The sequence below is a fragment of the Salmo salar genome, chromosome ssa15, assembly GCF_905237065.1.
Source record: "Salmo salar chromosome ssa15, Ssal_v3.1, whole genome shotgun sequence".
In the NCBI taxonomy this organism is placed as follows: Eukaryota; Metazoa; Chordata; class Actinopteri; order Salmoniformes; family Salmonidae; genus Salmo; species Salmo salar.
Genome location: NC_059456.1, coordinates 45658479 through 45671991, shown reverse-complemented (window position 1 = coordinate 45671991; position 13513 = coordinate 45658479). Strand labels below are relative to the sequence as shown.

The window sequence follows — 13513 nt, the reverse complement described above, 5'->3', positions numbered from 1 at the left end:
TAGGACTAAGACCGCACTCAACCAGCTGGATAAGGCCATAAGAAAACAAGAAAATGCTCATCCAGAAGCGCCGCTCCTAGTGATCAGCAGCGGCGCTCCTAGTTAATGCAGGCAAACTTAAATCCTATTTTACCTCATTTCTACCAGTATGTCACTTGTGCAACCAGAGGAAAAAAACTCTGGACCGCCTTTACTCCACACACAGAGACGCATACAAAGCGCTCCCTCGCCCTCCATTTGGCAAATGTGACCATAAATCTATCCTCCAGAAGGACAACCCGTCAGCACTCCACCAATCAGGCCTTTATTGTAGGGTGGCCAGACTGAAGCCACTCCTCAGTAAAATTCACATGACAGCCCGCTTGGAGTTTGCCAAAAGGCACCTAAAGACTCTCAGACCATGACAAACAAGATTCTCTGGTCTGATGAAACCAAGATTGAACTCTTTGGCCTGAATGCCAAGCATTTCATCTTGAGGAAACCTGCTACCATCCCTACAGTGAAGCAAGGTGGTGGCAGCATCTTGCTGTGGGGAGTAAAAAGCACATGACAGCCCGGTTGGTGTTTGCCAGAAGGCACAAAAAGACTCTTTCAGACCATGAGAAATAAGATTCTCTGGTCTGATGAAACCAAGATTGAACTCTTTGGCCTGAATGATGGAGGCCACTGTGTTCTTGGGGACTTTCAATGCTGCAGAAAACCTGTTTTGACTTTGTCATTATGGGGTATTGTGTGTAGATTGCTGAGGATATTTTTTTATTTACCTTATTTTAGAATAAGGCTGTAACATTATAAAATGTGAAAAAAGTCAAGTGGTCTGTGTACAGCTCTGTTATCCCTAAATGTTGCCTTCTATTGTTACAACATGGAAGTGCTACCACAGGTCTGATTTGAATACAGTCTAATATGTACTTTTCCATTTTAGTACCATAAGAGACACGAGAGAGATCTACTAGACCAGAAGAAGGAGAAGGAAGAGACACTACTGCTGGAGATGGTGAGGGACTTGTATAAAAATAACTCCTGCACACAGGATTTTGCCAATCGTGTGCCAGGAGTTATTTTTATACAATGTAGATTTTGGGGCAGTAACTCGTAGCACCACACACACAAGTTAAGCTTGTTAGTGTACGTACTATTAACCCTCTTCTAAAGATGGTGAGGGATTTTACACCATCCTGTCAATACCGAGCACTGTCATCAAACATCGCCTTGTTTTTGTTATTTGTAGAACCAATATTTTATAAGCCCCCTTTATGCGTACAGCACTGTCAGTTTATTATTAGTGGAAAATAAAACAAGCAAACATGCGTCTTTGTTCAGAACATTATTGGTATTTTTAACATTCCATACTTGTGCATATATTTGCATGAATTAACCTTTTCAAATAATCTATTTTCATTTCTTTCTTCAGAAAGCTTTTTTGACTCTCTTTATTTATAAAGAGATGGATTGATGTTCTGTTATTCAGTTCCTCTAGCACCCTGCTTTAGTCCAGTGGTATTCAAACTTTTTCAGCGCGGGCCCTATTCTTTTCAGCTAGAATTTCTGGGGACCCCATTTCTTTGGCAAGAATTTCTCACGAAGCCACCCCAAATCTTATGACACAACCTTAAAATCAGTAAATAAACAAATAACCTTCAATTATTACATTTTCAAAATAGAAGCAAACCAATAAATAAATGTATTCAATACAATTTCATATTGTCCCATACAGTAATCTGTACTCTTATATTTTGGTTCACCAAAAATACAATACTTTTGAATATCACTGCTTTAGTGTATAGCCTATTCCTTTGTCTTCTGAGGCACTGTAGCAGTTGTCATTTTCTTTGGCATCTAGTCAATGAAAGAATACACTAACTTTATTATGACTTCAAAACTAGGTCAAAAGTCTATAGTGTGTGTGTATCCTTGGTATCTATTCCTGGTTGTTGTGATAGTTTATTTTGTCACAATTCCTAGTTGTAAATATAGCTGCAAGCAGCAAGGAATGGGTATTTTGAAGGGGATATATGGGCTTGGTTGTACAAGGCACAATATGTTTGGAAAGAAGAAACGTCACAAACGTCAACATGTAAAACTATTTTAATCTATAACCTAAGGTTATTAGTAACCTATAATTGTATTAGCATTGTGTTAGCTAGTAAAGAGTCGTGCAGTATCTAGCTAGTGAACTATAAATAAATATGATATTACAGTATAATAAATAGTTGGCCCCACCGTTAGCCAAGTTAGTTTGATAGCTAGCTAAAGCTATTTACAGTTAGTTAGCAACTGCATCAACACTATTTTGCTAGCTACCATAATGTTATTGTGTCAAAACATGCCCTCTAAGATGACAAATATGTCACAGTTGTTTTTACATTTTACAGATTGTAATAACTGCCTTTGTTTCTTTTTTTTTAACCCTTTGAGTCGCTTCTCTCGTCCACCACAGGAACAGCTAGAGCGACAGCAGAGCGAAGCCAAGCTTACCAGTGAAAAACACACGGAAAAGAAACGTACGTTCCCACACACATCACACATCTGCTTTGAGATTTTTACTATATACAGTTGAAGTCGGAAGTTTACATACACTTAGGTTGGATTCATTAAAACTCATTTTTTTCAAACACTCCACAAATTTCTTGTTAACAAACTATAGTTTTGGCAAGTCGGTTAGGACATCTACTTTGTGCATGACACAAGTCATTTTCCCAAAAAATTATTTACAGACAGATTATTTCACTTATAATTCGCTGTATCACAATTCCAGTGTGTCAAGAACTTTACATACACTAGTTGACTGTGCCTTTAAACAGCTTGGAAAATTCCATAAAATGATGTCATGGCTTTAGAAGCTTCTGATAGGCTAATTGACATCCTTTGAGTCAATTGGAGGTGTACCTGTGGATGTATTTCAAGGCCTACCTTCAAACTCAGTGCCTCTTTGCTTGACATCATGGGAAAATAAAAATAAATCAGCCAAGACCTCAGAAAAGAAACTGTAGACCTCCACAAGTCTGGTTCATGCTTGGGAGCAATTTCCAAACGCCTGAAGGTACCACGTTCATCTGTACAAACAATAGTACGCTAGTATAAACACCATGGGACCACTCAGCCGTCATACCGCTCAGGAAGGAGACGCGTTCTGTCTCCTAGAGATACGTACTTTGGTGCAAAAGGTGCAAATCAATCCCAGAACAACAGCAAAGGACCTTGTGAAGATGCTGGAGGAAACGGGTACAAAAGCATCTATATCCACAGTAAAACGAGTCCTATATCGACATAACCTGAAAGGCCGCTCAGCAAGGAAGAAGCCACTGCTCCAAAACCGGCATAAAAAAGCCAGACTATGGTTTGCAACTGCAAATGGAGACAAAGATCGTACTTTTTGGAGAAATGTCCTCTGGTCTGATGAAACAAAAATAGAACTGTTTGGCCATAATGACCATCGTTATGTTTGGAGGAAAAAGAAGGAGGCTTGCAAGCCGAAGATCACCATCCCAACTGTGAAGCACGGGGGTGGCAGCATCATGTTGTGGGGGTGCTTTTCTGCAGGAGGGACTGGTGCACTTCACAAAATTGATGGCACATGAGCTTGAAAAATGAAGCAGCATCTCAAGACATCAGTTAGCTTGGTCCCAAATGGGTCTTCCAAATGGACAATGACCCCAAGCATACTTCCAAAGTTGTGGCAAAATGGCTTAAGGACATCAAAGTCAATGTATTGGAGTGGCCATCACAAAGCCCTGACCTCAATCCCATAGAAAATGTGTGGACAGAACTGAAAATGCGTGTGCGAGCAAGGAGACCTACAAACCTGACTCAGTTACACCAGCTCTGTCAGGAGGAATGGGCCAAAATTCACCCAACTTATTGTGGAAGTCTACCCAAACGTTTGACCCAAGTTAAACAATTTAAAGACAATGCTACCAAATACTAATTGAGTGTATGTGAACTTCTGACCCACTGGGAATGTGATGAAAGAAATAAAAGCTGAAATAAATCATTCTCTTTACTATTATTCTAACATTTCACATTCTTAAAATAAAGTGGTGATCCTAACTGACCTAAGACATGATTAAATGTCAGAAATGTTGAAACTGAGTTGAAATGTATTTGGCTAAGGTGTATGTAAACTTCCGACTTCAACTGTATTATAGTTAATACACTAATCTCAAATTCATTGAGACATGGTGCCCTGTGACATGTTGTGACTGTGTGGGTGGCTGTGTTGGCAGGGAGGGACAGTAAGACAGGGTTGTCAGGGACCAAGGGCCTGTCTGGATCCACGTCCGGGGCCACTTTGTCCACCTCCTCCGGTAAGACTGGGAATCAATCAATATCTTTATTTTTCCAATTGGGAAATTTGTCAACGTGGGAGAGAGAAACACTGGCAATACCTTATACTAATAAGCATTCATTAACTCTTTATGAACAATTAATACATTTGTATTTTATTATTTGTAAACACACATTTATGAAGATTTAATTTATTGTAAAGTGTTACCAAACCACTTCCTTGACCATGGATAGAAATGTATATGCCATTCTAGCATAAGCGTAAGGGGTTTTGATAACTCTGTTCCTACAGCAACAGTAGCAGATTGTTGCACACGACAAAGCGCTTTCAACTCACAGTGAATCAAGACAAAAAACATATGACCCAAAAAGCTATCCTGTTCAACTTGGTGGAGATAGTGTTTGATCATGGTGATGGTGAATCTACAGGTAAAGAGTTGAGGAAGGCCAAACTGGCACGGAGTCGGTCGCTTAGCAGCCACCCTACTACACCCAAGATGGCTAATCCAGACAAAACTCTGTAAGTAGTACCCTGTCCAACCATATCCCTAACCCAAAACATCACTATATAATTTTGCTGAAATATATTTTGATATAATGTATTTCATCAAACATAAATGTATGGATATATTTTAAAGAAATACTCTTTATAGGAACAGCTTTGCTTTTCGATTGTTATTTTAAGAAAATAAATCTCGCACGCACACACACATTCCAGGAACATTTATATTTATGGGACCACATATACGTTTTAGCCACTTGTTATTGTCTTGACACGTTATTCCATCTTGCTTTTCCTCCCCAGAAAGGTCAAGGATTCAGGAAGCTGTCCTGGAAAAGGGAAGAACTTGCTTCCTATGAATGGTAATCAAGTATTCCTATTTTAGTGCAGCGCTCATCCTATTTTAGTGCAAATCATCCTATTTTAGTGTAGCTTCCCAGCTAGTTCCTTGGAAGTTGTGGGAACCAACCTGTGTTGTTGGTTTCAAATTAGTTCTGGGAACGAAGCACTAAATTTCTTAACCGGTAAAACAAAAACCAAAAAAGTACATTCTGAGAACAAAAGCGACCAAAAAACAACAGTTTGTTTTTAGTTTGCAGGGAGGTTCTGAGAATGTTTTACTCTAGTTACTTTAACGTTTTTCCTGGGAGGTTTTATTGACGCTCTGAGAACGGAAATGATAGGTTATTTGAAATAACATTCTGAGAACATTCTCTACATGTTATAAAGGTTTTATGGTTATTATTCAACATTTTCTTAACACTAAGAACTAAATTTAAAGTTTTTTTTTTTTTATAACTTCCTTTAATTAAACTTTCACTGAATAAGACTTATTTTGGGTTAATGTTTTTAAACTCTAAACACACAAATTAATTTTCTTTGGCATTAATCATACAAACACATACATTTTTCATCAGTGGTGGAAAAAGTACCCAATAATCATACTTGAGTCAAAGTAAAGATACCTTTAATAGGAAATGACTCAAGTAAAAGTGAAAGTCACCCAGTAAAATACTACTTTAGTAAAAGTATTTAGTTTTAGTTCTAAAAGTATTTGGTTTTAAATATACTACAGTAACAAAAGTAAATGTAATTGCAAAAATTTACTTTAGTATCAAAAGTAAAAGTATAAATAATTTCAAATTCCATATATTAAGCAAACCAGATGGGACAATTGTTCGTGTTTTTCTAATTTATAGATAGCCAGGGGCACACTCCAACCCTCAGACATCATTCAGAAACAAAGCATTTGTGTTTAGTGAGTCCGCCAGATCAGAGGTAGTAGAGATGACCAGGGATGTTCTCTTCAAAATGTAACGAGTATTTTTGGGTGTCAGGGAAAATGTAAGGAGTAAAAAGTACATCATTTTCTTTAGGAATGTAGTGAAGTAAAAGTTGTCAAAAATATAAATAGTAAAGTACAGATACCTTAAAGAGTAGTTTAAAGTATTTTTACTTAACATTTTACATTTATCTTCTCTATCCATGGAATTAGTCCACTGCGCCACCAGGTTGGCACCAGCATGCCATGTTTTGTTACGCATACAAAGCTGTTCATTTTTGTTTATTCACTCATTAATATCAGGTGTGGCCAATTAGTGGGCGGGGCCAACGCACCTGAACACACTTAACAAAATATACTGAAGGATAGAGTTTTGTTGAAGCTGAGAAAGGGAATGGTTTTGTTTTTAAATAACATTCTTATAACATTCTGTGAAAGTTACAAAAGTATTCTTGTGGTTTTTATGGAAAGTTTTCCTGTTCTGAGAACAAAATCTAAAAGGCCCAGTGCAGTCAAAAATGTGATTTCCTGTGCTTTATATATATTTCCACAATATGAGGTTAGAATAGTATTGTGAAAATTGATAATGCCCTTTTAGTGTAAGACCTGTTTGAATAGACTGCCTGATATTTCAGGCTGTTTTGGTGGGATGGAGTTTTGGCCTGCCTGGTGACATCACCAGGAAGAAAGAATTCCAAACCTCTTCCAATAACAGCTAGTTTTCAGTTTTCCCCTCGCATCGAAGACCACTCCCAGACAGTCCTAGCAAAAGTTTATTTTTGACCATTTCAATTGAAAACAATCACAGTAAGGTTACCCAAAAATGATTTTATATTGAGTGCAAGGGGTGCATAACTGGTGGCAGGGAAGTCAGATGCAGGAGAGCAGAACTAGGTAATAGCCGGAGCAGTTTAATTCCTAAACCAACGGCATCAAGAAAATAACAACTTGGGTACAAAACCCGACGCGCACCGGTCAACATGTGCACAAGCACTTACAAACAAACAATACCACACAAAGACATGGGGGGAACCGAGGGTTAAATACACAACACGTAATGAGGGAATGAAAAACCAGGTGTGTGGGAAAACAAGACAAAACAAATGGAAAATGAAAAATGGATCGGCGATGGCTAGAAGACCGGTGACGGCTAGAAGAACGGTGACGTCGACCGCCGAACACCGCCCGAACAAGGAGAGGAACCGACTTCGGTAGAAGTCGTGACATTGAGATAAAAACAGCTGCATTGGACCTTTAAAGTTTGATGTTAATGTGTAGAATTTCATTTTTTAGAACATTCCCAGAATATTGGTAAGAACTGACATGAAATATACATTCTCTGAACGTTCTGAGAACATCGCTTAAGTCACACAATTTTTTGGAATGTTCCCAGAATGTAGTAAAAATATTACATTAAACATGGGAACTTTTAGTGGAATGTTCTGTGGTAGTAATGAAATTCCCACAGAAGAATGTTGTTTCTTAAAGTTCTCTGAACAATTTGAGAACATGACTTCAAAAAGAACCATGTTGGAAACGTTATCTTGAAAGTACTGACATTTCCACAGAAACAGTCCCTCAGAAGAACATTGTTTCTTAAAGTTCTCTGAACTTTTTGAGAACATTCCCAATGTCAAACCATTCGTAGAACCTTCCTAGAATATTACAATAAATTAAATGTAACCATGTGTGAACCTTCTGTTAAAGTAATGCAACACCCCAAAAAGCTGGGTCATTCTTGTAAGTGCAACTCCTATTTTAGTGCAACTCTCATCTTATTTTAGTGCAACTCATCTGATTTTAGTGCCAATATTAAATAAATAAATACAGAAATTTGAACACAATTCCTTGATAACCATTTGAAAACCTCAATCGGTATGGTGTCCACATTCCAGCCCATCAGATTATAAGCATGAGGAGAAATGTACAGATCTAAATGCCAAATGACAGAAAAGATCAGCCCTATCTAATTTTTGGAGTGAACTATCCCTACATACATACAGACTCAGGTGACCTTCCAAACCCCTGATTTTGAGAGCCCTGGAGCATGTGCTCTCTCCCTGTCAACTAAATTAGCATAAATAAACAATTATTTTAAATCCAAATTTTCCACTCTGTCACATCATCAGTCACCTCATCACTTCCTGTGTGTGTTGCAGCGGACGAGGCTCTGCGGTCGCACCACTTCAGCGTGGCAGCAGCGTCGTCAGTGCTGTCTCCAACTCCCTCGGCTTCCTCCATGCCCGTCCTTATCCGCAGCAACACCCCCAACACCCTGGTGGACCACCCGCACCAGCACCGCAGCAGCACCCTGGACCACCGCACCACCAACGGGAGCAAGGACACCCAGTCCAGAAAACTCTCCATGTAGGTCCTCTCTCAGCACTCATCGTCCTCCGTCCAATTCCAATAACCCTATTTTACTATGGCATCACCGTTTGAAAAACTGTGTGCCAGCCAGGGATGTGTTCACTAGGAACCAAACAGACTGAAACAGGGAGGGTGCTACCTGAACTTGTCCAATATGAAACTCTGGTTTTCGTTGAAAAACATTTTTCTACGGTGTGAACTAATGCATACACCCCAGGTTCAATAGGAGATGTTAGTTTATCAAGTTTAGATATCTGCACTCACACCTATAGCTTGTTGGCTCCTTCATGATTTACACTATGAGTGAATCCACAACCATACCAAATCCAAACCAAATTAAATGGATTTTGGAAATTGCAATAGACACCATCCCACACCGATGCATTATTTTACCTCTGAGTACACAAATTATGTCAGTGATTTTTGCATTGACACAATCAAAACCAACTTGAACGGCATATCTTTCAGCGTGACTTCTTTGATATTAGTCTTAAGTGACTTTTTGGAACTGCAGTGAAGGAAATACACCCCAGGTTCCAAATAGTAGAGAGTTGTTACTATTTAGCAAGTGAGACATTCCTGTGAACAACTTAATTCCGAGGAAAGAGATAAAACATTAAATGAATGCATTTTAGAGCGACAGAGTTGGGACAAACCAATTAACTTTTAGTATTTTATGCTGCTAAAAATGTAACTTGCAACTGTTTACCCTGCTTATACAGTCGTTGTTTACATAGTGATGTAGCAGTGAAATAGGGTTACTCAAAGTCCACCCCTTACAGCCTCTGGTCAAGTCAACCCTCTAGGCCAGTGGTCACTAAGCCTGGTCCAAGGAGAGACCCATATGGATTACAGGCTTTTGTTCTCGCCCAACACTAACAAACCTGATTTGCCTAATAAAGTGGTTGGCTTTGGAGATAAGTTAAAGCAGGTGTGTAGGTGCTGGAGAAAAAGCCTACGAAGTACACTGTGGGTCCCCAGGACCAGCATAGGAGAGCACTGCCCTAGAGAGCTACAAGGTGGACAGGCTTTTGTTCCAGCACTGAGACGCCTGATTTACCTTGGATAAGCAGTTGGTTAGTAGAATCAGGTGTGCCAGTGCTGGACCCTTTAGCGCTCCAGGACCACGTTGGTGACCACTGCCCCTTGGCGCTTGTGTAGATCTGAAAGGATGGGATAGGTGTAAGAAATATGGCGATAATTTCAACTTTAGTCAGTCACAGGGCAAGATTAATCTGTTTTCATATTGTTAATGCTAACACCCAATTTATCAATTTAGATATACATGAAAGGGTAGGGGGGGCTAAGCATTGACGATCATCTTCCACCAAGTCCACTATACAGATTCATCATAAAACAAGGCAACACAAACCTTTACATTACATGGGCATTATTTCAGGTTTAGTTGTATAAGTTTATTAAGAATAACTTTAACTTATGTGATTAGAAGTACAGGCAGGTAACAGCACTTACCACCCCCAATTCTGTTTTCCAAGGCAAAAAGTGAGGGCAAACGGGGTAAGTACTAGAGGTCGACCGATTATGATTTTTCAACGCCGATGCCGATTATTGGCGGACCCAAAAAAAAAGCCGCTGCCGATTAATCGGCCAATTTTTTTATTTTATTTCTTTATTTGTAATAATGACAATTACAACAATACTGAATGAACACTTATTTTAACTTAATATAATACATAAATACTATCAATTTAGCCTCAAATAAATAATGAAACATGTTCAATTTGGTTTAAATAATGCAAAAACAAAGTGTTGGAGAAGAAAGTAAAAGTGCAATATGTGCCATGTAAAAAAGCTAACGTTTAAGTTCCTTGCTCAGAACATGAGAACATATGAAAGCTGGTGGTTCCTTTTAACATGAGTCTTCAATATTCCCAGGTAAGAAGTTTTAGGTTGTAGTTATTATAGGAATTATAGGACTATTTCTCTCTATACGATTTGTATTTCATATACCTTTGACTATTGGATGTTCTTATAGGCACTTTAGTATTGCCAGTGTATCAGTATAGCTTCCGTCCCTCTCCTCGCTCCTACCTGGGCTCGAACCAGGAACACATTGACAACATCCACCCTCGAAGCAGCGTTACCCATGTAGAGCAAGGGGAACAACTACTCCAAGTCTCAAAGCGAGTGACGTTTGAAACGCTATTAGCGCGCACCCACTTACTAGCTAGCCATTAAACATTGGTTACACCAGCCTAAAGAATTGCGAAGAGCTGCTGGCAAAATGCACGAAGGTGCTGTTTGAATGAATGCTTACGAGCCTGCTGCTGCCTACCATCGCTCAGTCAGACTGCTCTATCAAATATCAAATCATAGACTTAATTATAACATAATAACACACAAATACGAGCCTTTGGTCATTAATATGGTCGAATCTAGAAACTATCATTTCGAAAACGAAACGTTTATTTCAGTGAAATACGGAACCGGTCCATATTTTATCTAATGGGTGGCATCCCTAAGTCTAAATATTCCTGTTACATTGCACAACCTTCAATGTTATGTCATAATTATGTACAATTCTGGCCAATTAATTACGGCCTTTGTTAGGAAAAAATGGACTTCACACAGTCCGCAATGAGCCAGGCGGCCCAAACTGCTGTATATACCCTGACTGCTTGCACGGAACGCTAGAGAAGTGACACAAATTCATGGTAGCAGGCAATATTAACTAAATTTGCAGGTTTATATATATATATACTTCTGTATTGATTAAAAAGAAAGGCATTGATGTTTATGGTTAGGTACATTGGTGCAACGACAGTGCTTTTTTCGCAAATGCGATTGTTAAATCATCACCCGTTTGTCGAAGTAGGCTGTGATTCGATGAGAAATTAACAGGCACCACATTGATTTATATGCAACGCAGGACACGTTAGATAAACTAGTAATATCATCAACCATGTGTAGTTAACTAGTGATTATGTTAAGATTGATAGTTTTTTATAAGATAAGTTTAATGCTAGCTAGCAACTTACCTTGGCTTCTTGCTGCCCTCACATAACAGGTAGTCAGCCTGCCATGCAGGCTCCTCGTGGAGTGCAACGTAAGGCAGGTGGTTAGAGCGTTGGACTAGTAACCGGAAGGTTGCAAAAACGAATCCCCGAATCCCTGAACAAGGCAGTTAACCCCCGTTCCTAGGCCGTCATTGAAAATAAGAATGTGTTTTTAATCTGACTTGCCTAGTTAAATAAAAGGTGTGCCTAATGAACACAACCCTGGTAATAACTGACTAACTGCAGTAAGGCAGGACATTATTTTTGGCCACACTTTACATTACATAGGCTTTAGACCAGAGGAACTACAGTACAGGTGGAATAACCGATATATTTATGCTGCCTTCTAAGAACATGCTGATGTGCAGTACTTACTAGAGGTATTGGGGGAAAATCAGACTGAAACAGGGATGGTTTATGTGGACTTTTTGTTTATGTTGAAAAACATTTTTGAAAGATTTCCCATGCGTGCCCTAATGAACATGACTCTGTTGAACTGTTGTCTTTTTGGATGATTGCACAATCCCCACAATTCTGTCAATGCATGTTCAGATATCTGCACTCGCACCTACAGTTTGTTGGCTTCTTTATGTTATACACTTTATAATACACTTTGTGAGTCAATCCACACAAATACCAAATCCAAACCAAAATGGTAAATGCATTTTGGAAATTGCAATAGACACCATCCAACACATGCATTATTTAACTTATGATGAGTACACAAATTGTCAGTGACTTTTTGGAACTGCATTTAAACAATCAAAACAAACTTCAACGGCATATCTTTCAACGTGACCTTTGATATCAGTCTAAGTGACTTTTAGGAACTGCAGTGAAGCAAACTTTCCAATCCCAAATCGACCCATGCCCAGTACCCTCAGTACTTGTGTAGATACTTTTGTATATAAACTCAGCAAAAAAAGAAACGTCCTCTCACTATCAACTGTGTTTATTTTCAGCAAACTTAACGTGTAAATATTTGTATGAACATAACCAGATTCAACAACTGAACAAGTTCCACAGACATGTGACTAACAGAAATTGAATAATGTGTCCCTGAACAAAGGGGGGGTCAAAATCAAAACTAACAGTCAGTATCTGGTGTGAACACCAGCTGCATTAAGTACTGCAGTGCATCTCCTCCTCGTGGACTGCATCAGATTTGCCAGTTCTTGCCGTGACATGTTACCCGACTCTCTGCGAGTTCCCGGACATTTCTGGTGGGAATGGCCCTAGCCCTCACCCTCTGATCCAACAGGTCCCAGACGTGCTCAATGGGATTGAGATCTGGGCTCTTCGCTGGCCATGGCAGAACACTGACATTCCTGTCACTGACATTTCTGCAGGAAATCACGCACAGAACGAGCAGTATGGCTGGTGGCATTGTCATGCTGGAGGGTCATGTCAGGATGAGCCTGCAGGAAGGGTACCACATGAGGGAGGAGGATGTCTTCCCTGTAATGCACAGCATTGAGATTGCCTGCAATGACAACAAGCTCAGTCCGATGATGCTGTGACACACCGCCCCAGACCATGACGGACCCTCCACCTCCAAATCGATCCTGCTCCAGAGTACAGGCCTCGGTGTAATGCTCATTCCTTCGTCGGTAAATGTGAATCCAATCATCACCCCTGGTGAGACAAAACCGCGACTCGTCAGTGAAGAGCACTTTTTGCCAGTCCTGTCTGGTCCGGCGACAGTGGGTTTGTGTCCATAGGCGACATTGTTGCCTGTGATGTCTGGTGAGGACCTGCCTTAAAACAGGCCTACAAACCCTCAGTCCATCCTCTCTCAGTCTATTGTGGACAGTCTGAGCACTGATGGAGGGATTGTGCGTTCCTGGTGTAACTCGGACTGTTGTTGTTGCCATCCTGTACCTGTCCTGCAGGTGTGATGTTCAGATGTACCGATCCTGTGCAGGTGTTGTTACACGTGGTCTGCCACTGCGAGGACGATCAGCTGTCCGTCCTGTCTCCCGGTAGTGCTGTCTTAGGCGTCTCACAGTATGGACATTGCAATTTATTGCCCTGGCCACATCTGCCTCCTTGCAG

General features: G+C 39.9%; 1 protein-coding gene across 5 annotated transcripts in view; it reads left to right on the top strand.

Annotated features, from left to right (window-relative positions):
- Window positions 1-13513, top strand: part of ppp4r4 (protein phosphatase 4, regulatory subunit 4) — a 143964-nt gene that overhangs the window by 125397 nt on the left and 5054 nt on the right. For 4 of the 5 annotated variants that reach the window (XM_014145076.2, XM_014145077.2, XM_014145078.2 and 1 more), the window contains 6 exons: window positions 926-997; window positions 2441-2504; window positions 4227-4307; window positions 4717-4807; window positions 5093-5151; window positions 8231-8438. In XM_014145076.2, the coding sequence (XP_014000551.2) occupies window positions 926-997; window positions 2441-2504; window positions 4227-4307; window positions 4717-4807; window positions 5093-5151; window positions 8231-8438 (575 nt within the window). The remainder of the gene's footprint in view (window positions 1-925; window positions 998-2440; window positions 2505-4226; window positions 4308-4716; window positions 4808-5092; window positions 5152-8230; window positions 8439-13513) is intronic. The other variant, XM_014145079.2, reaches the window with a different exon arrangement.